The sequence below is a fragment of the Dioscorea cayenensis genome, chromosome 11 (genome assembly GCF_009730915.1).
Source record: "Dioscorea cayenensis subsp. rotundata cultivar TDr96_F1 chromosome 11, TDr96_F1_v2_PseudoChromosome.rev07_lg8_w22 25.fasta, whole genome shotgun sequence".
Lineage (NCBI taxonomy): Eukaryota > Viridiplantae > Streptophyta > Magnoliopsida > Dioscoreales > Dioscoreaceae > Dioscorea > Dioscorea cayenensis.
Genome location: NC_052481.1, coordinates 4,857,960 through 4,884,561, shown reverse-complemented (window position 1 = coordinate 4,884,561; position 26,602 = coordinate 4,857,960). Strand labels below are relative to the sequence as shown.

General features: G+C 38.5%; 2 protein-coding genes across 2 annotated transcripts; one reads left to right on the top strand and one right to left on the bottom strand.

The window, feature by feature from the left end:
• Nucleotides 1–1,491: 1,491 nt before the first annotated feature.
• LOC120272179 (uncharacterized membrane protein At1g75140-like) lies at nucleotides 1,492–4,171 on the bottom strand. The gene has a single exon (XM_039278945.1). It carries the CDS (start codon nucleotides 3,484–3,486, stop codon nucleotides 1,747–1,749), a length of 1,740 nt encoding a protein of 579 aa, XP_039134879.1. The 5' UTR covers nucleotides 3,487–4,171; the 3' UTR covers nucleotides 1,492–1,746.
• LOC120271545 lies at nucleotides 3,705–6,803 on the top strand. The gene is made up of 3 exons (XM_039278233.1): nucleotides 3,705–3,837; nucleotides 5,500–5,991; nucleotides 6,583–6,803. Exons 1-3 carry the CDS (start codon nucleotides 3,705–3,707, stop codon nucleotides 6,801–6,803), a joined length of 846 nt encoding a protein of 281 aa, XP_039134167.1.
• The last annotated feature ends 19,799 nt before the right edge of the window (nucleotides 6,804–26,602 follow it).

The window sequence follows — 26,602 nt, the reverse complement described above, 5'->3', positions numbered from 1 at the left end:
CAAATAATAAATTAAAAAAACTCAGATTTGAAGTATATATTTTAAACAGACCTGGACATAGGCAGGATAAAGCCAATACTATATACAAGCATAAAAAAGAAAACCAAGAACGTTTAAGTGATTCAAGACAATTAGCCTCCAAGGTATTTTAACATACTTAAATCCAACAATTGAATCAATGCAAGATAAATTGAGGACTATAAAGCTGCTTCCAAAAAATTTCCGGAAACAGAAACATAACTATTATATATTCTTAGCAGAATTATAAATAAAGAGGAGAAATGGACAGGTACTCTAAAAGATCAATGCCATAGCATGTTCAAAATTGTTGATGTCCAACTTTCTCCATATCATAGAGATTAAGTTCACCAGCATATATAATCTAACACTAATATTAAATTGATTGGTGGTAGCTAAACACAATCCTTTACTTTAAAGTCCAAGCTAGCACAGGTATAATTTCATAGCAAAAAGGCACATGTTTGAAACTTACATTGGAATAACCAACAATAATTTGACAAGGACTCTAGATATCCAAACAACAACACATCGACCCATGTGCAAATTTCCAACTAAACATTTGAACAACAATTCATAATTGTATAGAGCATAGGCCAGATTTCTGAAGAAATTATTGTGAATTATCACAGAGACAAAACATGGGGTGGCTTGCGGCATGCAAAAAATCTTGTAAGAATAGTAAATTAAATAATTCATGATTTATTCATGGTCCTGATTCAAGCTCGGTGTAGCAGGAGACAACCACACAAACATTATAATGTTCTCATTTGTAAGAGAGCAATCACAGTCATGTCTCCTTAAATATTTGCTGTGATAATTACCAATAGATAAGACAACAAGAAAGCAAATTGAGGTTGATGTTCCAATTTCTGCAACTACCATTCAGCAAATGATCAAGTAAATAAAAGCCAAATTTCAAATCCATCAGTTATAGATCAGCGCCCCAAATTACCATCATGATCAAATAATTCTATTGAGAATAAAATAATGACATTTCAATCTAGATCAAACAATCTAAAGATAAATACCAATTTACAGATCATATCTCATGGTAAAAATATAAACTGCTACATGGCAACATAAAATACAGAAACATACCTGTAGCACTCTGTGATCAGGTATAGGACAGACAACGGAGGACAACCTCATGCAGAATTTTGTCATACCACAACAATGCTCAAAAACACAGACATAGGTCACAGAATAAGGCTTTAAAAGCAAACCAAATGCTAAGACTGATATTTAGGTACATAACAAGCTCAACTTTGAGTCCACGTGGTCACTGTTTCAAATTCTTGCAATATCCAGAAACATTCAGTGGCTCTGAACCAGAAAAATGAATGATAGCATTCTGTCTTAACTAATTACCAAGTGGAACAATTTATTCAGATCCTAAACATGTATTTAACATCTTTACTACTGAAACACTATGGTATGCAAGTAAATTTGTGGTCAGATTAAAAGAGAATGTTAAAAAATGTCAAAGAAAGTAGTATTTCTCTTCCAAGATGTTAAGAAACAGAACATGGATGAAGGCAAGCCACCCATCTCTTCTTTTCATAGCCATGAAGATGAGAACCTGTACCATTCTTGTTTGCTTTTGAGTGTACAACAGGTTTAAGTTACACAACAGGACGGCATCAATATCGAAAAACCCCAAGCAGGTAAAACCTACAACAGTTCAGTTCCAACGAAAATTCTGGAAACCTTTAGACAAAATTTCTGTCAATCAATATGATCCTCAGAAACTTGGGCAGCAGGAAACAGAGGTTCCCTTCTTTTCGCAAAACCAGAAGGTTCAATACTTTGGGCTCTATACTTCAACTCTGAAGGTCCTCTAAAACCAGGATCAGCAGAAGCAGGTCTGTATGGAATACCTGAGCCCCCTGGGTACCGAGAAGGTGGAGACACATATCTTCTAGAGGGGCCTCTCAGTGTGCCTCCTCTCAATTCCCTGCGTTCAGCTGGCCTCGAAGCATCTCCAAAAGCTCTATCAGTCGCCCCAGTGCTCAAAAGGCCACTAGAGGAGCCCACACCAGTGGTGTTGAATGAATCGTCAGGCACCCAGCCCAAAGAATCCTTCTTTTTCACATAAAATTGCCAGATACCAATCAAAAACAACAGGAAGAGCAGAGATGGAGCACTCCATACCACAGCATTGCTCTCAGCCTTGAACACCGGGAAGTTCGACTTATATATCCCAATGTAGCCCCCACCAAGCCCCAAAACCACAAGCTTCTCCCGGTCTGCTGCAATCAAAGGTTTGATCTCCACAAAGCTCCCATCTTGCACTGAATCTGAATTCAAGAAGAGAGATTTAACCTCTTGAATGGTGACAGAGAAGAGAGGACGAGGAGCCCCAGCCCTGCCGTAGTACTGAGAGGAGACATTGTAGACAAAGACATTGTCTTGGCTAACTGCAAGGAGGTATCCTCTGATGGCCTGGATGCAGACCGGGCCCTGAACCTCTGCTTTCCTGATTGCCCTAACCCTGCATTTTAGATTGGCAACATCACCTAAAAGCACGACATGAATTAGATCGCCACCGGATGTGAATCCGTAGGCTTTAGCTCGTTCCAACACGTCGAAGGAGTAGGCACTCGCCAGGGTGCCGTTAAGGCCCTCGCAATCGACCTCGCGGATCACCATCGACCGGAGATCGAGAGAGCCGGCGCCGGTCTCCGTTAGGAAGAGGAGCCGATGCTTGGCGAAGGCGAGAGGCCGGCTAGAAGCGATGGCGGTGCCATAGAGCGTGCCGTTCTCAGTGAAGACGCGGATCCGACCTCCGGCGTCGGAGGCAAGCACATACCGCGCCCGCCCGGCCTGGTGGAGCTCAAGGCCGAGGACTGGCGGGGAGTCGAGCTCCCGTGCCGCCGCCCGCACGAAAGGCCGGGTGTTGCCGACGGAAAGCGATGGCCACTCATCACCGGCGCCAATCGTTTCCGAAAGCCGGTGAGCGACGAGAGAGCCGTCTGCGTGGCCAGCGAAAAGGAGGCTGTCGTTGCGACGGGAGGAGAGGTAGGAAAGCATGGCGGTCACCGGAGAATCGGACGGCGAGGGGAGCTCCATAAGGACATCGCCAGAAGACGAAAACACATACACGCGACCGTGAGAGTCTCCTACAGCAAAGTACTTGCTGATACCTTCGAGGTCCTCGTAGGGGAGGACAGCAGCGCAGGTTGGATCAGACTCGAGGCGAGCGGCGGCGGAGAACTGGAATCGGTCTGACCAAGCAGGCTTCAGCTTGGTGACGGCCACTCCAGTTGCCGTCGGGGACGGCATCTCGTGCTGGCGGATAGGAACCGGGGAAGCAAGGGAAGATTCGAGTCTAGCGACAGCATGGGAGAGGGAATCAACGAGGGATTCCAGGCGGCGGAGCTGAGCGTCGTAGCGATCTAGGAGGACGGGGTCAGGTGAAGCGAAGGGGATGGAGATGAGGAGGAGGAGGAGGAACGACCTCGCCATGGATCGAAAGGGCTAGGGTTTCGATGCTCGGTCTTCAGGAATCCGCCATTTTTAGGGTTTGGGGAGAAGAGCAAGCTCGGGATCGGCGGCGGTGAGAGGAGAAGACGGGGGAAATGGAGTGGGTTCGAGTAAGAGTCTTCGCTTTCTGGTCCCAAACAGCAAACAGGGTGCTTTCCCATTAGATAACTGCCACGTAAAATTAAAAAAGGGGCCCACCTATGGTACTCGTTAAGATCGTCGTCGGGAGAGGTGAAGGACAGTGTGTTTGTTCGACCGATAACGAAGAGCGGATTCCAATGCCGTCGGTTTGCGGGGCTTCCAACAGCAAACGCGGAAGTGAACCTCTAGATGGTTGCCACGTGTAAAACAAGGTGGGCCCCGGGTAATGGTACACGAGATGGTGCACCATGCTGTAACATGGGAGAGGGTGACCGATCCTCGTGGAGAAATTGGATAGAGCTTAGAGGTCTATAGGATTGAACAGCAAATTCAGGTGATATCTCACTAGTTAGTTGACACGTTGAAAATATGGCGGGACCCACGAGTGATAAACGCTAGACAGCTGATAAATTATTAGGTTGTTTAGTAAGGGAGGGAATTGCACGAAATCTGTGTGCCTTATCTGGTTTTGAAAAACAATGTTGGACTTGATTGATTGAATGAATGAATGAATGAATACCCAACTTGCGCATCCATCTGAATTATTTATCTGTTTTTAATTTTTATTTACTAAAATATAAACTTTTAAAATTCCTCAACTTTTTATTATACCCACCATAAATGAGTTAGATCAATTATGAATAACTAAACTAGGGATTTTTATTAATTACTCTCTTGATGAATTATTAATTTCATACCATGTTATGTAAAGCAACAAGTTTTTTATTTATTTATTATATATTTATTACTAATAAACGACAAGTCAATTAAGGTAATTTATAAATTTTTTTTAAAAAAATCCCCCGTCCTGCAATCCTGGAAAGATGAAACCACTAATTTTTCTATAAAGAACACATACCCAGATCCATAAATAGTATAAAAAAGTACCGAATCCAAATGTACAGTACATGAACAGTACAAAAAACAGTCTGTAGGGGAAAAATTCGAACCCTTACCCTCGCACTCTTGTGTCAAACAACAAGTTGTTATGGTTATTTTCTTTTTTATTAAAATTATTTTTCCCCCTAAATTTAGTATTTTGTTATCATTCTTGGTTAATTTTACATTTTTATATTATATAATGATTATTTCACTTTAAAAGAAAATCAAATTCTAGCAACATATTTATATATTTTTAATTTAAAATTTTCCTATTTATATGCACTACTTATAAAAACCCCGAAGGAACAACCTCTATAAAATAAGTACAGTTAATTCATGGATTAACCCCTTATTTGGCCCTTATAAGTAGGTAAAGTTGCCCATTTAGTCCCTTAATTCTATTTTTGTCTCTGGGGTACATCTATTATTTTAATTGAGTAATCTTAGTTCAGACTGTAACAGCCGTTTGGTTTTCCATCCATGGTTGCTGACGTGGTTTTTTTTTTAATATTAAAATATTATTAAAAAAATATAATAAAATAAAAAACATGGCCCCTTTTCGATCGTTTGGATCCAAAAAAAAGGGGAACTGCTTTTTTTTTTTTAGGATTGTAACAACCGTTTGTAAATGCAAGATGGAGATCCAAATGATAGGATGATTGCCAATTCTGGGAGTATGCTTCAAAAAATCCACTGCGCATGCTGCAGGTACTCCCCATCTTCACCCAATGTCGGTTGTGTGACAATGATTTTGAACTTGTTAATATTTGATCTGGTCAACTTGTCCTGGATGATTAGTCGTATGTCCATTACCTTGAATGTAGTTTGTATTGTGTCTGGGACATCCATTGAATACTGGCACAAGTTCTTGGTGTTCTTCAATCCAGCAAGCTTTAGTTTTTTTTTTTGACTGTTTGGCTTAAAGGAAGAAACTTCTCTAATATTTTCCTTGGCATGTCAAAATTGATGAAGATATCAAAGTGAGGGCAAGTTTGAGGGTTCAACATGCCTTGTATGCCAAGCTTTTTGGCAAGGCTCCAGTTTTTGAGTATATAAAAATTGTTCTACTTGGACAGTGGCAAGAGTTTGGAAGAATCTCCATATCTGACATGCCAAATGGGTTTATGTTAATCCGCTGTGAGACAAATGAGGCAAAGAAAAAAATAGTTTTTGGAGGACCGTGGAATATAAATGGACTTACCTTCCAAATCTCACAGTGGCAACCTTTCTTTGAACTGGCAACGACCAAGCTGACAAAGGCCATTGTGTGGGTGCAACTTCATAACTTACCATTTGAACTTTGGGATGGTCAAACCCTTGATTCCATCACTGAACCTCTTGGCAAACTTCTCAAGGTTGATGAACTCACTTCATCCCTGTCGAGAGCTCGATTTGCAAGAGTTTATTTAGAGATTGATCTAATTTCACCACTGAAAAGAGGCTTCTGGTTGGACGATGGATATGGTAAGGTCCTCTGTCACTGTTTTTTATGAGCGTCTCCCTACCTTTTGTTACCACTATGGAATGATTGGACACGGTACCAACTCCTGCAGCCATCGCCGAGGATTTGTCCCCAGCCACGAACATGGAATTTCTCACTTTGGTAATGGATTTGGCAGCGATCCTAGGTTCCCGGCCGACAAACCAATAGAGATGGATGAGGGTCATGTTGGTGCTAGTTTTTCGACCCCGGCATTGGAAGAGATCTTGACAAATGAACAATATTTCAGTTCTTGGATGGTTGTTTCTCATCTTCATAGTCGCGGTCACGGCCATGGTGGCTAGGGATCTGTCAACATGTGCAAATCACATGAAATAGGGTATTACTACATGAGCTTTGAGAGCCGTTGATGAAAACCAATCTCAAGGCAACTTGGATCTAGTCCCAAGGGAACCTTGGGACATGGAGTTTTCGTTTGGATCTCACCATGGAGATGTGCGTAATAACTGGAGAGGCAGGGGCGGGCAACTTTTGTCTTCTCGAGGCCAGCGTTCTCATATCCCTTCACATGGGGAACATGATGCCAATTTAATTAAGAAACGATGGGATGGTAGGGGAGAGTTCCTTAGCTCCTCTCGATCTTACTGTCAGTTATGAAGGGTCCAAAGGAAAACAGGTAGCATCTCCTGGGGATTCGATCTTGGCAATTCCGACAACAAGAGAGAACAATGCCAGAAACCCTATTCGCTTGCCTGGGAGAATGGAAAAGGGGGAGTCTTCTTCCAAGATGGTAGAGCCTTCTCAAAAACAACCTCTTATTCCTCTATTCTTCTAATCCTCTGATTAATGTAGAGCTTGAGACAAGGGGAGCACGCATAGTATGATGGTAGACAGAGTGAAAAATGCTCTAGAAGAGGACTCGGCATCTAATGAGGATTCTGATCAATCAATGACTGATTCGGATTGGTCAGAAGAAGATGAAGATATGAATGACAAACTTGGAGACGACCTCACCTCACCATTAAACAAGCTCAAGAAGAGCTAAGAAGAGAAGCACTTGTCCAAAAGGACAGTTATTTAGAGGATACTTCCCCAAAGAAAGGGAAGTTAGAGGGAGGTGGATTGGGATTTAGCTAATCCTTTATAGTCCCCTTTCCTTCCTCTTCAGTTTTTCTTGGTTCTTTCATCTTTTATTATTGTTGTTTATGATGAGTTCTCTAAAAGTAATTTGTTGGAGTTGTAAGGGAGCAATGGGGCTTGATAAGATCAACCGTATTCAGTTGTTAGCAAAGGAGCATAATCCTATGATCATCTGTTTGATTGAAATAAGAGCATATTTTGATAGAATTGATCGCTTTTGTTCTAGGTTTGCCAGACACTGGAATTGGGCGGCTATCACAGTAGAAGGATATTATTCAGGAGGTATTATCACGCTCTGGCAGGATAGACTTGGTTGTGTCACTCCGATTATTAAGTCCAAATTTATCTTGCATATGGTAATCTCTAACCTTACCTTGACTAATATGGTCATCTCTGTTGTTTATAATATTCTTAAAATTCAAATTCAAAGGAAGGTTTGGAAAGAGCTTTCTAAACTTAATTCTCTTGAGACCCCTTGGTGTCTCATAGGTGATTTTAATTACCTCTGATGAGCATATGGGAGGGAGGTTTTCTTATTACAATCGCAAGGTTCAATTTTTTTTTCCGATTTCATTGATAATAATTCCTTGCTTGACATCGGGTTCGGTGGTACTGTTCTATTGGTGCAATGGTCAAATTGGTCACGTGCGGAGAAGGGCTAGGTTGGATCGTTGCTTGGCAAACTATTCTTGGATTTCTTTTTTTAATGCATATAATATGATGCATTTGCCCAGGATCCTTTCCGATCACTCTCCTTTGCTTTTATATGCTTCTAGATATGCTGGTAATCGTCGTAATATCTTTTGTTTTGAGAATCACTGGCTTAAGTATAATGATCATTTGATTGCTATTAGAAAGACTGACACACCCCTTGCGTGCGACCCACAAGTGCACGGGTTTGTCGAAGCAATAAATCTCAGGTCAACTCCCCCACACTTAAGCTTTTACTTGTCCTCAAGCAAAGATAAACATTGAAGCATAGAAGAAGGTAATATTGAAAGTTCTTGGCCTTAGGTTCACCAAAGCATGCAAGGAGAGCATTCTAAAAGTAAGGGAAATTTCAACACTAAATATGAAAAATCAATGCTCTAGCTAGAACTTGAATAAAAAAGGACAACAAACCTGAAATCGTGTAAGTGTGTGTAAACTCACTCAATTCAATCCAAAGTATACTCCTCAAAGTTCTAAGTAATAAGGGACTTATTTATCTACAAAACACAATAAAATAAAGGAATGGTAGTAGCTTCACACATCCTCTAAGGTAACCCTTTCCAAAGCGGCTGCTAAGGTGGCTTTCACACTTTCAATTTGCCCCACTTGATTCTCTAAATTATGCAAGGAAACGGTATGGTTGCGAAGTGTAGCTTCGACCAACTAAAAATGTGTATCCGATGATTGAACAAATCTGGTCAAAGCTTTCTTTAGATTGGTCATCCAGGTCTCCAAGCCTGAAACTCTATTCCCCATGTTTGGGGCTTGTTGTTGTTGAAAACCCGGTGATGCCATGGCCTTTTGCTGCCCTTAGTTACTCTATGAGAAATTGGGGTGGTTCCTCCACCCTTGGTTGTAGGTGTTGCTATAAGAATTACCTTGTACCCTTCCCAAGTTACCCACAAAATCTACTTGTTCAGTCGGGGCTGAAGTAGCAATCAAGATAGGACTATCAGACGACATATGTGAACCCCCACAACCATCACAACTCATGATAGCGGCTACCCTCGATGAAGTCAATGTGTCCATTTCTTGCTCAATGTCTCTACTTGGGCTGCCAAAGATGTAACTGCATCGATCTCATGGAGTCCGGCCACTTTCTTCCTTTCCCTCGCATTCCATTGGTAGTGACCATTTCTTCTACTAACTGTCGGGCTTCATCAGGGGTCTTGCTCCCCATTGTATCTCCTGTGGCGGCATCTAGAAGTTGTCTTGTACTTGGGTTCAACCCGTTGTAAAAAGTTTAAATGATTATCCATTCGGGGAATCGGTGTTGTGGACACTTCCACAAGAGATCCTTGAATCGCTCCCACATCTTAAACAAGGATTCAAGCTCCATCTGAACAAACGACAATATCTCATTATGAAGCTTTGCCGACTTTCCCGGAGGGAAGTACCTTGCAAGGAAAGCTTCGACCATCTCATTCCAAGTCGTGATGGATGCTTTTGGCAAGGAATGAAGCCACTGCTTGACTCTTCCTTTGAGAGAGAATGGGAAAGCCCTCAATCTGATAGCGTCATTCGAAACTCCGTTGATCTTCAGCATGTCACAAACTTCCAAGAAGTTTTTGATGTGATTGTTTGGATCCTCATCGTCCAAACCATTGAACTGAGCTAATTGTTGAATCATTTGGATGAATGCCGGCTTTAGCTTAAAATTTGGAGTTGGAATCGGGGGTCGCACAATACTAGATTGTGTGCCTAAAACTAAGGGTCTTGCATAGTTGTAAAGTGTTCTCTATTGTTCATTCTACTCTGCCATACTGTCTGACCCTTCAACTTCTATTTCAGCTTGATTGGACGATTCTTGTACAGGTTCTTTACCCCTTCTTCTGAGTATTCGTTCAAGTTTAGGATCACCTTCAATGAATATTGAAGGGTTCCCTGGGGTCATAACTTGGAGCTACAACAAAAAAAAAAAAAGAAAACAAATCAGAATGATGATAGAATAAGGAGATGTGAAATAGAATAAATGAATGAATAGCTAAGATAGCAAAGTTCAAAGCATCTCTAAACGCCTATTTTCTGGCAACAGCGCCAAAAACTTGACATACCCCTTGTGTGTGACCCGCAAGTGCACTGGTTTATCAAAGTAATATATCCCAGGTGAGTGGGGTATTATATCCACAGAAAATAAGGAATAGAAACACCAAGATTGCTACTTAACCGAGTAAAGATGAAACAATGGTTGTGTTAATAAGATGTAATGTAGACAAAATAAAAGAAATAAGAAAGAGAGGCACAAATAAGTGAAAGGAAAAGACAATTGATAAGAAGTGGGGTACTCGAATATTGTTCCGCCTAGGATTATCGCTTCAAGTGAAAAACCAACTATTATGCTTCCTAACTAATGCTCAATGAGTCGTGGACATCCTAAGATATACGGTCCCAAACCTAAGGTCAACCGTGACTAACTCTACACTATGCCCCAACGGAGAAATCGATCAATCTCAACACCTCACACTGTGCAAAGTTGTAAATAGCTCTAGGGATTCCAAGTGATAAACCCTATTCCTATATGTAGAGCTAACCCTTTGGTCCAGGCGAAAGACCCCTAGTCACAATTAAGCCCCAGATATTAAAGTTCACTTCAACGCTTTACTCTGTCGCTCGTGCAACTAAGTCCTAACGGAGTTTATTCTTTAGCACTTCACTCTATTGTGACCGCAAAGAACTCTAGGAAATGGAGGTAGGATAAATCACATCGGAAGGGAAAGGGAACGCTCTGCTACCTCTCGACTCACCCTCTCGACCCTCTCCAATCTAGCTTTGTCTAGCCCTCATGGTGTGTCACTCATCCACAAAGGCTACCAAGATGGACTCTCAACCCTAGTATCACTCTAAGGGAGAAATCATTCAACAAGCATTCAAGATTGAAACTCAATTAAAAACATCAATTAAGGAAAGCATAATAAAAGGTCAATGAAACAAATACACCTAGGATTCAGAAATCTAAGTACCTACTAGGGGTTTAGCTCTCCATGGAGCAAGATACAATCAATGATAGAATTGAAAGTAAAAACAAGCAATCCATAGTAAAACCCCATCGGTATTCCTGTCGATAGTTTTGTGGAGTAGCCTCGTCTTTTCTAAAGGTCTCCTTGTCAAGCCTAGGGCACACATCGCCGGATCGGTACCGACGAAAACTCCCCCAATAACTATCTTCTAAGAGAAACGCGGCGTTGAATCCGTAGAACCAGTCCAAAAGCCTTGCCAATACCTCTCTAAACCCTAGCAGCAAGCCTCTCAATAGTTAAAGAAAAGATGAGGAAAAAGCCCCCTCAATTGGGCTGAATCACGGCTTTAAATAGGCTGAAATTGGGCATCCACACGGCCCTGTGGATGTTCCACACGCCCCTGTGGATTCTGTGGAATCCTGATTTTCTGCGGGCTGTGAACAGTAACTGCTACAGCGAATTGCTACAATATTTTGCTACAGTACCTGCTATACTACCCCTACCAAAATGCTCCAGATTCCACGTCTTTCATCGAGATAACATAAACAGGCACACGTTTATGCCATAAATCGCATCGCTTCTTCAATAAATAGACTCATTGGTGAAGATCTTGCTATCATTGCACGAGTTGGAATACACAAATATGACTGCCTTTGTGTCCCTCGAAACCATGTGATTGCTTGCATACACGGAGGCTGGCACACAATCACATAGCTTTGAATCCAACTTGTGTTTTCGCATTTGTTCTTTCCAAGATTTCATCAAATAGTGCATTCACGATCTACATTAGCTTCTTTCTTACATATTTGGCTCCGCAACTCTACATGCACCAAAGTAACACAAATACACATGTATTAGCGCTAAAACTTGATAAAACTAATGCTCAACGCAAGGAAAGAATACTTTGCATTCTTAACACACAAGCACTTATCAAAGACTTTAAACTTCCATGCTCATTCTTCTGCTATGCATGCTTTTATTCACATTTTGAGTAGATTTTGCTCAAATTTGCTTGCTTGAAAGCTTCGGATGCATGCAATATTGATAAGAAAATTAGGGCCACAGAGGTCTCTATCCAGGCTATAGTGATTGATAGCTTTGAGAATCCCTTGATTGATCCTGATAATGTCCAATTCAATAGTCTGTATAATAAGCATATAGTCTTACTTAGACAGAACGCTAAAAAGTGGGCTTAGAGGGCTAAGATTAATTGGATTTATAATGCTGATCTCAATACCTCTTTCTTTCAGAAAAGTGTTAAAATCAGGAAGCATTTCAACTTTATTGCTCATATTAAAGATAACCTTGGAAATGTCTTCATTGACCAGTAGCAAATTAGACAAATTTTTATCAATCATTTCCAGACCCTTTGGCAAGACTCTAGTAACTCTTCATTAGATTATATTTTTCATTCCTTGCCTAATGATTTGCCTATAATCTTTGCTAGTGATTGTGATATTATTACTAGGGAAGTTACAAAAGAGGAGATTTATCTTACTCTAAATTCCTTACCCTCAGATAAAAGCTTTTTCCCTGATGGTTTCAATTCAGAGTTTTACAAATTTTTTTGGGATGAGATATGAGACCACCTTTTCTTAGCAATCAAAGCTTTCTTTGAGACAACCAAAATGCCTAAAGCCTGGGGAAGAACTTATGTGATTCTAATTCCAAAGATCGATCACCCTTAAAAAGTGTCTGACTTCCAGCCTATCTCTTTTTGCAATGTTTGCTATAAGTTCATTACAAAAATATTGGCTAAAAGTCTTAAAAGTATGATAGGGAATCTGATTAGTAGGGAACAATGCGGGTTTGTTCCTAGATGTACTCCTACGGATAACTTTCTTGTCGTCTAAGAGATGGTTCATACTATTAATCAAAATTTGTATAACCCTCCTAGGATGATTATTAAGTTAGATGTGGGAAAAGCTTATGACACTATAAATTGGCATGTTGATATTGTTGTTTTAATAAAAATGGGTTTTCCTAGTAAGTGGATTGCTTGGATTAGCTCTTGTCTGAAGACTTCTTCCTTTTCTCTATTAATTAATGGTCAGCCTACTTCCTGGTTTTCTTCTACTCATGGTGTTAGACAAGGGGATCCAATTTCCTCTTATCTTTTCATTTTGCTTTCTCAGATTCTCTCCAATTTGCATAATAGAGCCAAGTATTTAAAGTTAATCCCTGGAGTTTGCAATGATCTAAACTATGATTTCAGCCATCTCATGTATGCAAACAGTTTAATTCTAATTACTTCTGCATTTAGGAAAGTGACCAGGAACATTAAGTGTTGTTTGCTGATATATTCCTTTATTTCTTGCTAGAATCCTAATACATTCAAATTTGGAATTTTCTTTCCTGATTGGTTCAATAATCATGTTGCCAAAAGTATTATTCAAATTCTTAATTTCAAAAAGGGCAAGCTCCCTTTCACTTATTTGGGTATCTTGATTTCTTCTAAAAAATTAGCTTTATCTCATTTTGAGAACATGGTTAGAAAAGTTAATAATTTGGCTACTTATTGGACAAGTGCTAAAATCTCAAAGGCTGGGAAAGCCATCTTAATCAATAGCTCAATTATGGCTCTTCCTTCTTATTACATGTTAGTTTATCCTTTTCCGGACTCAGCTATTGAGAAACTATCCAGATCTGCTAGGAAACTCCTGTAGGCAAATGACAACAATGGTAGTGGCATGTCAATGGTTAATTGGAACACTTCTACACTTGGTAAACCTTAGGGGGTTTGGGCCTTCGAAACTTAAAATTTGTCCATCATTCTTTGAAGGCTAAAAATGTCTTTAATTTGTTAAATGGCAAAGATTATATCTAGGTTGATTTGATCATAAGAAGTATGGCAATCATAGGTTGTGGAATATTGTCCCTCCTCCTAGATGTTATTGGTTTTTCAGGGGTTTATGTAAAACTGTGGGAATTATCAAGTCTAACATGTGGCTCAATGTTATAAATCCCAATTTGACTTCTACTTTGCAGGATCCTTAATTGTTTGAAATTCCCTTGAATTTCAAGCCTACTTTATGAATATGGAGATAGATTGGGAGATTATTTTTGTTTTTGATTTCCATAATGCTAATGGTTGGAATACTTAATTGTCTAATCATGCTTTTGGCCGCAATTTAAATTCCCATGTTTTTGATACAACTAGGGTGGACTCAAATGGGCCCCTACATTGGGTTTGGTTCCCTCAGTAAACTCTAATAAGTTCTCTTCAGTGATATATCATTATTTGAATAATCATCAATGCAATGCATGGATCATAAATCAAATTTTAATATTTTGGTGACTTCAAGGGATTGTGGGTTCATGACTTCTATTAGGGGGCAAGCCCCTAATGTTAATTACCCTGGACATTGTCGCAGGAACCTCCGATTAAGAAAATAAGATAAATTGTGACAATCAATTTTCATTCATTTCAATAAATATGAATTCATGGATTCCATGGAAAATACAAGAAATTTAAAATCATCTTAACAATCATCTTGACTTATGGACTTGCATCCGAACTTGTGTCTTGGACGTTTTGCATTTTGGATTTGATTTGCATCTTGAATTTGATTTGAATTTCAAGTTATGACTTCTCCATGTTGATGAACCATAGATTTGGTTTTGACTTTTCATAAGCTTCGGCTCTTATGCTTGTGAAGCTCCCTTCTTGACTTGTGAAACTCTTTGAGTTTTTGACTTCTGATGTCTGAAGACTACTGAGTTCAATTGTTGATTTATGTAGATTTTCAAATATTGACTTGTGAAACTCTTTGGGTCTTCGACTTTTTTGCTATCTTGAGACCGCTGAGCTCAATTTCCGATTTGTATAGATTTTCAAATATTGACTCGTGAAACTCTTTCGGTCTTCGACTTTTGATGTCTTGAGACAGCTGAGCTCAATTGTCGATTTATATAGATTTTCAAATATTGACTCGTGAAACTCTTTGGGTCTTTGAGTTTTGATGTCTTGAGACCGCTGAGCTCAATTGTCGATTTATATAGATTTTTAAACATTGACTTGTGAAACTCTTTGGGTCTTCGACTTTCGATGTCCTGAGACCATCGAGTTCAATTGTCGATTTACATACTTCTTTTTTTGTATATTTTGAACCTCGACTTGGCTGCCTGGGTTTTGATTTTTTTTTTTTGTTATATATATTTTATCACATATTGCTGCATATGCCTCATCGCCGTTTTGCATGCCTTGTTGCCATCTTGCCTCGAGATGATATATATATATATATGTTGTTACTTCAGAAAGAGTATTTTTGTCATTTGACTCTAAATCTCAGGTTTTATTCGAGAATTACCCCTTGAGAGAAAATCAGCAACTTCACATATATAAATGTTTTTTTTGTGCACATATGATTATTATATTTATGATAGACCACGCATTAGTTAAAATTATGAATAGCCCTGCATTTGCTTATTCACTTTTGGGTTCATCTTGCGATCATGTGCTATGAATATTCATGCATGCTTTTTTTACTCATTGGCATATTTTTGTTACTCATAAAAAACCAGATTATATTCTTCATGCTTATAACAAATTTTGAGCAGCTGTTGCTTTACCTTATTATCTGGAGTTTTTTTTTCTCTTAAGTATCATGCTATGGTATATAGCCGGGCGAAACCATTTCCCAAATAACCTAAATGCAAGATCACCAGATGGCAACCATTCTTATCCACTTGATTAAATGCTCATGCTCATGCATTCAAACTTGGATTTCTTTCCTCCATTCATGTGCAAATAGTATTATTAGACATGTATGCGAAGCATGGTCAAGTACAAAAAGCGAGGAACATTTTAGTGATTTGTCTGGTGAAAATGTTGTTGCTTGTAATGATATAATTTCATGCTACACTAAGGTTGGTGATATGATTGCTGCACGAAATTTTTTTTGATAAAATGTCTCACGAGGATGGTATTTCATGGTCTGTCATAATATCAGGATATGCAGATAGTGGGAACATGCTTGTAACCTATATCTTGATTCGACAATATTTAGCTAATAAGAAGTTGCAACAATCTTCAGATGCATTTTGTGCACCTTCTATCGAGGTCTTTGGTCATCTAAGAATGTTTAGTTCTCCAAAGCTTCATATTTTGAGCCACTTAGCTTCTCATTTCTATGGCCTTTCTTAATATGATCTAGAGGGGTCAACTGGTCATCATTAGTGGCACTACAATTGGCATTGGGCCATAGCAAAGTGTTCACCGTATATCTGTTTGATGCGCATACCATGCAACCAAATGCAATGGGGTCATCCCATCCTTGGCTCTTGCCTCCAGAAATGCACCATGCTCAATAAGTATTTTTGCTGATTCATTGCAGTCAATTTTTTGTGCCGCCATGTGTATAGATGTTTCATCAAACGTGTTTGTTGCCTTCAACTCAATTTTTTTTAGCACCTTTTATATTTTTTTCTTCTTATCTTTTTTTTTCCTTCATTTCATTTTTTAATTATTTTTTTCTTCTCTCTTTTACACTCATCCTCCATTACTTTATTTATTTTATTATTTATTATTTTTTTACCCAGGCTTCTTCATTTTTTTATTATTTTTATATATGCACGTGCATGCATGCCTGACTTTCATCATTTTATGTGTTTGGCGAGAGATGGGCACGCCCAACAAGCATGGATGTAATGTCTTCCCTTTTTTTATTTATTTACCCTTATAAGATAAGAGCTATTTTTCTTCCATATTCACATACGACCACCACCATGCATATATATTATTTTAAAATCAAATATGAGTATGTATGCTACTTGCACATTAAATTGAGTGCATGCTTGGATTTTTCAATCCTAATGATGAACCCGTGTGCTTTTCTTTTTTTTTTATTATATTTATTTTATTATTTTATTATTATTATTTTTTGCCATGTACGTATTCAATTTTTTTTAGTGGGCCCATGCCCTTTTATTTTGTTTTTATTTTATTTTATTTATTTATTTATTTGGTGCATATCATGACACCATAGCATACATTCTATCATTTTCATTTTACATATATTCTTTAACCCACCATATTAATTAATACGGCCCACCATATTGATCTCATGCAACCTCAACAACAACCATGCTATATATATATATATATATATCAAATATGAGTATTTTAGATTTGTGTTCATCAGCATGCATGCTTAATTGTTAATGGTTGTTCTTGGGTGTTGACCATCATGTTGAGTGCCTTGACTGTATATATATATATATATATTTTTTGTTTATGCCGTACAACATCATGTTCTCAATTCTCTTGTGCATGCAGGACAATGGCGAGGGCCCCATGTTCTTTAATAATTTTGAAGCAACTTTTTATGCACAGTACAAATAGCAAGCATGGCTTAATATTTAACGTACTGACCATGTTTATGAGCAAGAGACTTGAACTAAATAAAAATGCATATATGCATTACATTCAACATTACTATTAGACACCACCAAATGAGAAAATTGTCATCCATCATTACTCAATCACAAAAAAGAACCAGATTATATTCTTCATGCTTGAGCAGTTGTTGCTTTACCTCATTATCTAGAGTTTTTTTTTTTACTCCTTCTAGAGGAAACCAATGGAATTATTCTTATAACGCATCAAAATCTCTCTCCAAACCTAAAGAATACTGCGCCAGTCAACTGCGTAGTCCATCTTGACTAATCCAAGCTTAACTCCAGCACCCTAAAATAATCCATGACCTACTCTCTGGAAGGACTCTATGGGATTACCTTTGACATTCTTGAACTTCTGTCACGCCCCAGCCCCACTGCCGGGCCCGCAGACAGATCGGCCGCATCCACTGAGACTGGGTCCCACTGGATGCCAGGCCTCAGATTAGACCTGGTCAGAGTCACCCCTAACAAGCAGAATATAAACAGTAATACAGAAGCACAAATAGGATACTAGAAACTGAAATATCACAAGTACGGGCCTTAGCAGCCGTACAGAACACAAAGATGAACCCAACAGTTCTCAATACATAAATACGGTCAAAATACAAGCCTTACACTCACAGAAAAGTGTACTACAGAGATACTGATAACAACGGAAAATACACTCCCAGACACTTCCCCCCGATTCTAGGCTTGATCCTCTCCTGCGAGAACAGAGTTCACAGAGTGTATGAGCCACAAGGGGCCCGATGAGGGGTCGCGAAACAACGAGATAAAGCAGATATTGCAGAATACTATAACATACTTCATACAGAATACAGAAAACACACCGAATACAGAAATAATCCGAAAAATCGAGAAACACGCAGATTCGATCATGTACATCTCCACGGCTAATACGAAATCGACAAAGACGAGGGTCGGATCATCGATCGTGAAGTCGGGACGAGCGAAACGGAATATCAACTGAAGTCTGGATCTTCGACCCGTAGTCGGGGGTAGCGCTACTCTGGAACACATGTGCACATGGCTGGGACTTACTCCTCCCTAGTCAGGGCGAGCCGGGGAATGGAGATGTACTAAAAACCCAGCGTAAATCTGAAATCGAGACGGAGAAAAATCTTGAATAAATAGAACAATTAAATAAATAAAAACAATAAATAAATAAATGACAAGTAAGTAAATAAATAATTAAATAAAATTACAAAAAAAAGGTGAAATAACTTAAATACAAAATAATTATCGAAATACTGAAATTTGCGGGTGCGAGAGCCCTACCGGCTCCAAGCTACGAGTTAGGGTCCACCCAGGTCCAGCTGAACTAGGGCTCGCTACCAAAAAATCTAACCAACAAAAAGCTATACTTAGAATTTAGCCTTGGGTCGGGCCTATCTACAACTAAGGCCCGAAGAAAGAATTTACAATTATTGCAAGATAAGACAAGCACGAGTCAAATACCTATGTCTATAAATAATAACTCTGATATCGTGAGTTCAAGGGTGGCAATTAAAATCCCAACTATAAAAAAATACAACATATATGACTATGTAAATATTCACATAAATGAGATGATTAATCATGCTTCTAGAAGCCACAAACAAGTGCACTGGAACCTACGAGTGGAAGATAATTAAGCAAATAGAAATTCCGAAACATGCTTACAAGTGCTTGTAAAAAAACTAGGTTTAGATGACAAGTTAATACCAACAATGGCCTATAACAAAGCACTTAGGGTCTAGAAGGTCTTAGAGGATTAAATAATACAAATCAAAGTCTCATGCAAAACCAACCTCACATAATGACCAGCTTTTAAACACCATTAAAGTTAAATTAAGGACATCCTATCAATGAATAAATTAACACAAATCCAAACAAACCCCAAGTTTAGACACGAGAAAAAAATTCCAAATAAACTAAAAGCATCAGTCTGCTACCATCACAATTAAATACATAACAAAAACTAATAAGCTATCAAGATAAGATTACAAGAAGTCAAGCTTAAACCAAGGTGTGAATAAAATTAGCAACCTGAATCTAATGGCTGCACACTCAAAGCTCCAAATTACAAGCATGAAAAGTCTGTCCTTAAAAATAGCTAAGCAAGGATCTAACAACAACAACCAAGGTTTACACTCACTTACAACATTAACAAAGCTAAAACAAGGATTTAGAAGACACATGAACAGTAACCCGAGAACTCAACTTAGTTTGCAGCTTAACACCACCACAGGCTTACAACCCTCTACTAAAATTAAGGTGGTTTAAAAACTAACAAAACAATAAAAAGCAGTCAAGCTTTTTTTAATAGAATAAAAATCATCAAAAGGTTAAGGTCCCATGCATTACCATTTACACATACAAGATACAAATAAACACATACACTCACAAAGCATGATTATCAAATGAAACCCTCCAAAGTTTAAGCATGTTGCAAAAAGATTAACCAAAAGTCGAACACAAACAACAACAGTTAAGCTTCAAGGATGCAAGAACTAAGCTTTAAGCTTACAAGAATTCAAACAAGATTAGTATTCTTCTAAACAAAAAGGTTAGGGTGCAGGCCACAACAAGGCATGGAAGCAACACAACAACCCACAAGAACACTCACAAACCAAGCATAGAAGGGGATCTAACAAGAAGCTTCAACCACAAACACCCTAGATGCTAACCTGAAGCTTGATGAAGAAAGAAACGGTGAATCTTCAGCCTCCTTCGCAGCTGCCGAACCCAAGTAATGCGACTCGAGCTCCTCCTCACGGCTGGCTTCTTCAGTCCGAAGTTCAAAGGAAGCTTGCCACCTCTTCGATCCGAACTCAAAGAAAGGGCTGCTAATTAGAGGAAGGAGGAGAAGAAGATTAGGAAGAGGAAGAGTGCCTCTCCCACCAACCATGACAAGACCCAGAGCTTCACGGGGAGAAGGAGCCAGTCGGGTGAGAATCAAGTTTGCAGAGCAACAGATGTCGGGAATCCCCATAACTAGTCAAACAGTCAAAGGGAAGTAGGAATGTCTCTGGTCAACCTGGTCAACATGACCAAGGTTGCGAACATTACAACTTCCAAGGTCATTTCCATGCTCCACAAAGGCATACATATGGGTGTTCTTCACAGGAATTCTCAGCAAGCTCGATAATATTCCTGCAGGCACCCAAGGAATCATGCACCTTCTCACTTTCAAACTCAAAGTCAGCATCATCTTCTTCGTCATCTATATTTTAAATCATCCTGTGCTTCCTTTTTTTCCCTACTCCATCCAGCAGAATAACTGCAAGAACCCTTGAACTATATATGTTCATGTGTTCTCAAGAAACCTTCAGTCTCTGCTTTGCTTTCATGATTATATACTGAAACTTCTTCTGGTAATTATCACTCCAAGTTTTTTCAACTTTATAGCAACATAGGAAGAACAGATAATTGAGTCAAGCAAATTCCACTCCCTTAAACGCATCAGCCGGGTTCAGACTGTCTATCAGGAAAACACAGCTCGTATTGTTTGTTGACCGTAATTTATGAACCCAGTCACCATAGGGAACATATTGTAGATATCCATGAATAAAGTGAAGCCAACCATAGCAACTCACTAGTGTTCTTCGTGAATTGAATTTTTCTTTTAATACAAATTTATATATATCTTCTGAAATGTTTGGAGCCCCATAGTCATCTTCTACTAATGGTAGGCCCAGCTTCTTTTTTTTTTTTAATATTCTTTGATATATATATATATATGCATACTTCTCATTTTATTATTATTTTTATTATTTTTATTATCATCATTATTATTATTATTTTCCTTTTTGTCATGCATGCATGCTTTTCCTCCTGCGCATCTAACCATAGAATTGGAGCCTTTGACGACCTTTGAGGTGTAATATCATCCATTGTTGAAGGACCTGGGAACATGTTTATGAAAAGAATTTTTGGACTTATATTCAAGCTGCTCTTTTTCTCTACATTAACTTTCTGATCTCCAGAGCTTTATCCCATCTACCATCCTTCTTGTATACATTAACAAAGAGAACATAGCGCAAATGATAGCTTGGTTCCAACTCTCGCGGTAGACATCTTGGAGCTTGGAGTAAGCGGCATCGAAGGATGCGTCGGCGAAGGGCATCGAAAGGAAGTTGCCGCACGCCACGTCCCAGATTGAGTCAAGACCGGCTTTCCGATTGTGAACGCGCGCGCGAGTGACTTGATACTCGTTAATGGTGATTCCCGTGATGTTTTCCTGGGAGTGAGCCGTGATTGCACACATCGGACCACCGATGCTGTATCCGACATCGAGGACTTTAAGACCTAGCTGCGCGTTGTTGAGATCAGCGGCGCATTTTTGTGGATACACGTGGTGTCGCGATGAGAGAGACTGGGGATGGAAGGAGAGAAGCGAAAGCTCTGGCCCCAGCCATACTCGTAGACGTTGGTGATGAGTTTGTAGAAGGTGTCGACGAAGACAGGGGCATTTGTGGAGTCACCGGCGGTCTCCTTTGGTCTCCGGAGAAAAGGACCAGTACTGCTTATACTTGTCCTAGGCCTTATCCCTTATGATGAATCCCATCTTGACCACCTGAACCAGTAGATCACCGCCGCGCCACCGCGGCAAACAGCGTCCATGCCACCATCGTCCTCTCCGTCGCGGATCAGTTCCGAGGTTTTAGCGGAGAAGATAATGAAAGAGAGAGAGAGAGAGAGAGAGAGAGCACGAGGAAGAAGAAATGGTGCGTGCATGTGTTTTTTTTCTTCTTCTTGGTTTTTTTTTTCTATCTTCTAATTTTTTTTTTCTTCTTCTCTTCTGATTTTTTTCTTTTTTCTTTTTTTCATTCTTTTTTTTTTCAAATCTCCTTTTTTTTTTTTCTATTTTTGAAGGGCTTTGGCTTCTTCCCTCTGTCTTCTCTATCTTCTTTTTAGTTGGCAGCAATTATGACATCAACACGACAGCAACAGTGAGCATTAGCGGTGACGACGTCAAGCTGCTTAGCGGCATTATCTCAGCCACTCAAGCAGCAACGGCAGTGAGTAGTAGCAACGACAGTGAGCAGCAGCAACGGTGTTAAGCTGCTTGGCGGCATTATCTCAGCCACTCAAGCAGCAACGACGACGAGCGACAGCAGGTGATGGCAGGCAACGAGCAGCAGGTGGCCAGTTTCTCTTTTTTTTTCTCCTTATCCCCAAAATTTGATACCCTCACGAGAAATCACAACCTTACATAGACTAAGTCAGAAGAGGATAAGATATGATTTAAAATTTAAAATTAATTTTTTTAAAACATTTTTTTTGTTAAAATTTAATTATGTTTTTTTTTGAAATTTAATTAATAAAATTCAATTTGTCTTGGGTGCTCGGGATTTGCATTTCTCAAGTTGCCTTGAGATATGTTCTCAGGCTATATGAAATTTATGATCACCTTGGGATGTGTATCTGGGCTATCCTAAGATTTGAGATTGCCTCGAGATATGTGTTCTCGAGGGCAATCTTGTAATTTGCATTTTGCCTCGAGATATGTTCTCAGTGGAAATTTTGTAAATTTATATTTTGCCTCGAGATATGTGCTCTCGGCTGATCTTGCGATTTAAATATTTTAGATTACCTCGAGATCTGTGCTCTAGTCTGATCTTGCGATTTAAATATTTTAGATTGCCTTGAGATCTGTGCTCTAGGATGATCTTATGATTTGGATATTTTAGATCGCCTCGAGATCTGTGCTCTCATTGATCTGTGATTTAAATATTTTAGATCGGCTCGAGATCTGTGCTCTCGGTTGATCTTATGATTTTGATATTTTAGATCTCCTCGAGATCTGTGCTCTCGGCTGATCTTCAAATTCTAACTTTTTAGATTATCTCAAAAATGTCTTCTAGACTTATCTTGAATATATCCAAATATAATGAAATTTATTTATTTGAACCACATGTTGTCCTAATTCGATTATGATTTGACTGTATGTAATTTTTTAAAATTTTTATTCGATTTGAATTAGGACATGCAATTTTTTTTACGTAAACAGGTTGGTTGGAATAATTTATGGAAGCTGTACACATCTCCGAGAGCTAAGACCTTTTCTTGGCTTCTTTGCAATGGTAAAATAAAAAAACTATACTTTCCTTCATGTGTTGAATCTAGGACCCTTGAATAACTGTGTTTTTTGTGATCTTCAAGTTGAAATGGCTGATCATTTATTCAATGATTGCATTAAAACACAGACTATTTGGAACAAAATTGTGGATATCATTGGTTGTAGTATTCAAGTTGTTGCATCCATTATTTCTGTATGTTGGCTTGATTACTCTCTTAACAATTCTAATAGATACATGGCTTCTCTAATTGCTTCTGCCTGTTGGTTTATTTGGAAGGGCAAATGTAACCGTATCTTCAAGAACATCTGTCTTGATTGTGAAAAATGGCTAGGCTAATAGTGGAGCATGTTAAAGATTTATCTATTCCTTTAGCAACCTAAAAAGGACTCCAAATTTTCTATTCCAATATTCCTCAACCTGGCCATCTTCACATTTATGTGGCAAGCTCTTGGAGAAGCAATGAAAGTAGGGCTGGTCTAGGTTTTGTGGCTTTAAATTATAATGCTCAATTTACATGTGCAGGAATTAACCAGAAGCAGGTTTCTTCTCCGATGGAAGCCACGACTGCTGCTTTGGAGGTAGCTTTACAATGGGCTTTTTTCTGACTCAAGATGTGGTAGAAGATTGTTCATTAGTGATCAAAGAATGTGGAGATTGCTGTAGGGTTTAGACACTGAAGTAAACTGGTGATTGAATCATTTTGTAAATGCAATCAAACAAATTTTGGCCCAAGAAATAGATTTTCAAATTAATCTCATTCCAGCTGATTGGAATAAGATGGCGCTAGTTATAGCAAGAAGAGGATTGCAAAATGCTTATCTTTCTTGGTTTCATCAAGGTCTTCAAAAGCCTCGTTGGCTAATGCAAGTTATATCTAGCTTCAGCTTTATTTAGATTTGTTGTGTTGTTCTTTTAGTTTCAGTTCCTGTTGTTAGCCTTGTTGTTTGTTTTTGTTTTGCTTGTAGCTTTGCCTTATTTCTTTTAATAAATAGCTACTTTGTAGCTTTTTTTTTTAAAAAAAATATTTTACTTGAAAAAGGAAATATTTCAGAGATTTTGTGGATCTTTGGAAGGTGGTATATGAAAGGAAAGAAAAAAAAAAAAATGTTGGTTGTATCAAGTTAATTTCTTGATTGCCATTAAACTATTTATCATAGTCTTGCTCAAAATATTGGCAATATTGTACTACCTATTCAAAGTTTTAATATAATATTCTCATATCAGTCTATGATTTATTTTGCCAATCTTATTATGTAATAGTAATACACAATACCATCCACTCTCATTTTTGTTGTGATATACCTCAACAGGTGGCTAAATCAATAGTGCTAGTGTTGGGATCTTATCACTCTAACAAGGGAATTATCATGCGAAAAATACATGCCAAAACGCAGCGGATAACAAAACTTTTAACGGCAAGTAAACATGATAAAACCCTAATGCATGCCAGAACTAGGATTAAATTCTAAATAAATAAATAATTAAAAGTTATACCTTTTTCTTAATGACGATTTTGAAGCACCCTTGTTTCCCCGAAATCGAAAGGAACTGCGAATCGCGACTCCCCTCTACTATCACGTACACACAAACGCCTCTGGGAATCAAGTAGGTATGATAATACCTTAAGAAACAACACTTGTTTCTTGGTTCGAATAGCAAGCACCCGAGATTCAAGAGAAAAGGGGCTGTAGGCGTGGCGGTGGCTGGTTCCGACGGCGGGATCCGACGGCGTCGGCCAAGGCAGAAGAGTGGGTGGCGGCTAGAGTTTTTTAAGAGACAATCTCTCAATCACTCTATCTTTTTTTCTCTCACTCTCCTTTCATATTAGGGTTAGATCATTTATTTATATTGGAACCCCAAAACCCTAATTTACAAAAAAACCCTTCACTCCTAATCAAATTAGGAATCTCTTCTTTACTTGATTAATTAAACCATTTTAATTAACCAAATCAATTAGATTGGATCAACACTTAATAAGACCCAACCAGAATAAGCTATTCGCTCCACCTAATTTAGGGTTTTCACTAAAACCCTAAATAGGTGGTCCAATAAGTAACAAATACCGAACCTTGATCCCGGCATTCTTAGTGTACGATCCTGTAGGTCCATTTAACATTGAAAATGAGCTTAAACAATTTTAACGCTTATAAATCATACTTATTCTCTAGCAAGATAATACGATTACCCAATATTAAATGAAGGTCAATTTCAAGAATTAACGGAACCTATCGCAACCTTATACAATCCTTTGCCACTGAATATCTTAATTAGCATAAAGCATGAAGCGAGTCACCCTTATTTTAATGCTAATCAAGTGGCTAGTGATATTCACTCTCTCTACAGAGAGGGACAATCCCTTCACTTCACTCATGTCTCTCAGCATGAACTGCGACATGCCCAAACTTACTTGTACTTGCCACTCAGTTACGAATGACGTTAGGTGTAAGTTAAAGCATGTAAGGATTCATCCAAAATCTATAGTGATTTCATGTCGAAGGATTTGAGTACAAGAATTGCTTGAGAAAAACACTTATGACTTTACAACCATGTAGTGTTCAAAGAGCGGATCGATCCAGGTACACTGTTTCCTAATATGTATCTATGTCCTTTGATTGATATCCCATATCCTATGACCCGTAAAACAAGGCCATCTCAAGAAAGACATACTAGTCTTAATTTATTTTCATTCCCATGAAAATAATCGACTAGGGACATTTAGAATATTGTTCTAGTTTATGCTTCAAGGTTTCACTATCCAAATCACACATTTGATAACTTGAGTAGAACCAATATTCAAGGATATTTTATCTTACTAACTATGCATAGAAATAATAATAAATAAAACGATGCCTCATAATAAATATCCAAATAATAAGTATTCATACAATGTATTGGGGTGAGGGCTTACACTAACAGCTAGTTCTTACTAATTGACGTACTCTAGTTCCAAAAGTGTGAATCATTAACAATAACTCAAAATAAAATATAAAAAGTTCATATTATTATTACTATTATCACATGAGCTCTTTGTGGCATATGCCTCACAAAAATATGTCTATTCTCAATCTTTGAATATATTTCAGAGGTTAGGATGACTTTCTTTTTGTTCTTGTCCTCATTTTTTTGGGGGAAACGTGTGCAACTCCTTGCCAAGAACATGAAAGATAGATGACAGAGAGGAAGAAAGCTAGCCTTTTTAATGCCTTATTTAGCCACTTTGTTGCCACATTTTGTCTCCTATCTATCATGTCTTATAATGAAGTTCATACAGAAACACTAGGCTGCTGGAAATTTTCTTGAATTTTCTCAAAATATTTCTGGTATTTTAAATAATTTTAACCACTTGTAAGTGTACTTTGCAG

Excerpts from the sequence above, each read along its gene's own strand:
- LOC120272179 (XM_039278945.1), bottom strand. The coding sequence starts at position 3,486 with ATGGCGAGGTCGTTCCTCCTCCTCCTCCTCATCTCCATCCCCTTCGCT.
- LOC120271545 (XM_039278233.1), top strand. The coding sequence starts at position 3,705 with ATGGTACTCGTTAAGATCGTCGTCGGGAGAGGTGAAGGACAGTGTGTT. Across the intron at positions 3,838-5,499 it reads CGGAAGTGAACCTCTAGATG|ATATCAAAGTGAGGGCAAGT; the intron begins GTTGCCACGTGT and ends AAATTGATGAAG. Across the intron at positions 5,992-6,582 it reads CTGGTTGGACGATGGATATG|GGGAGAGTTCCTTAGCTCCT; the intron begins GTAAGGTCCTCT and ends ATGGGATGGTAG.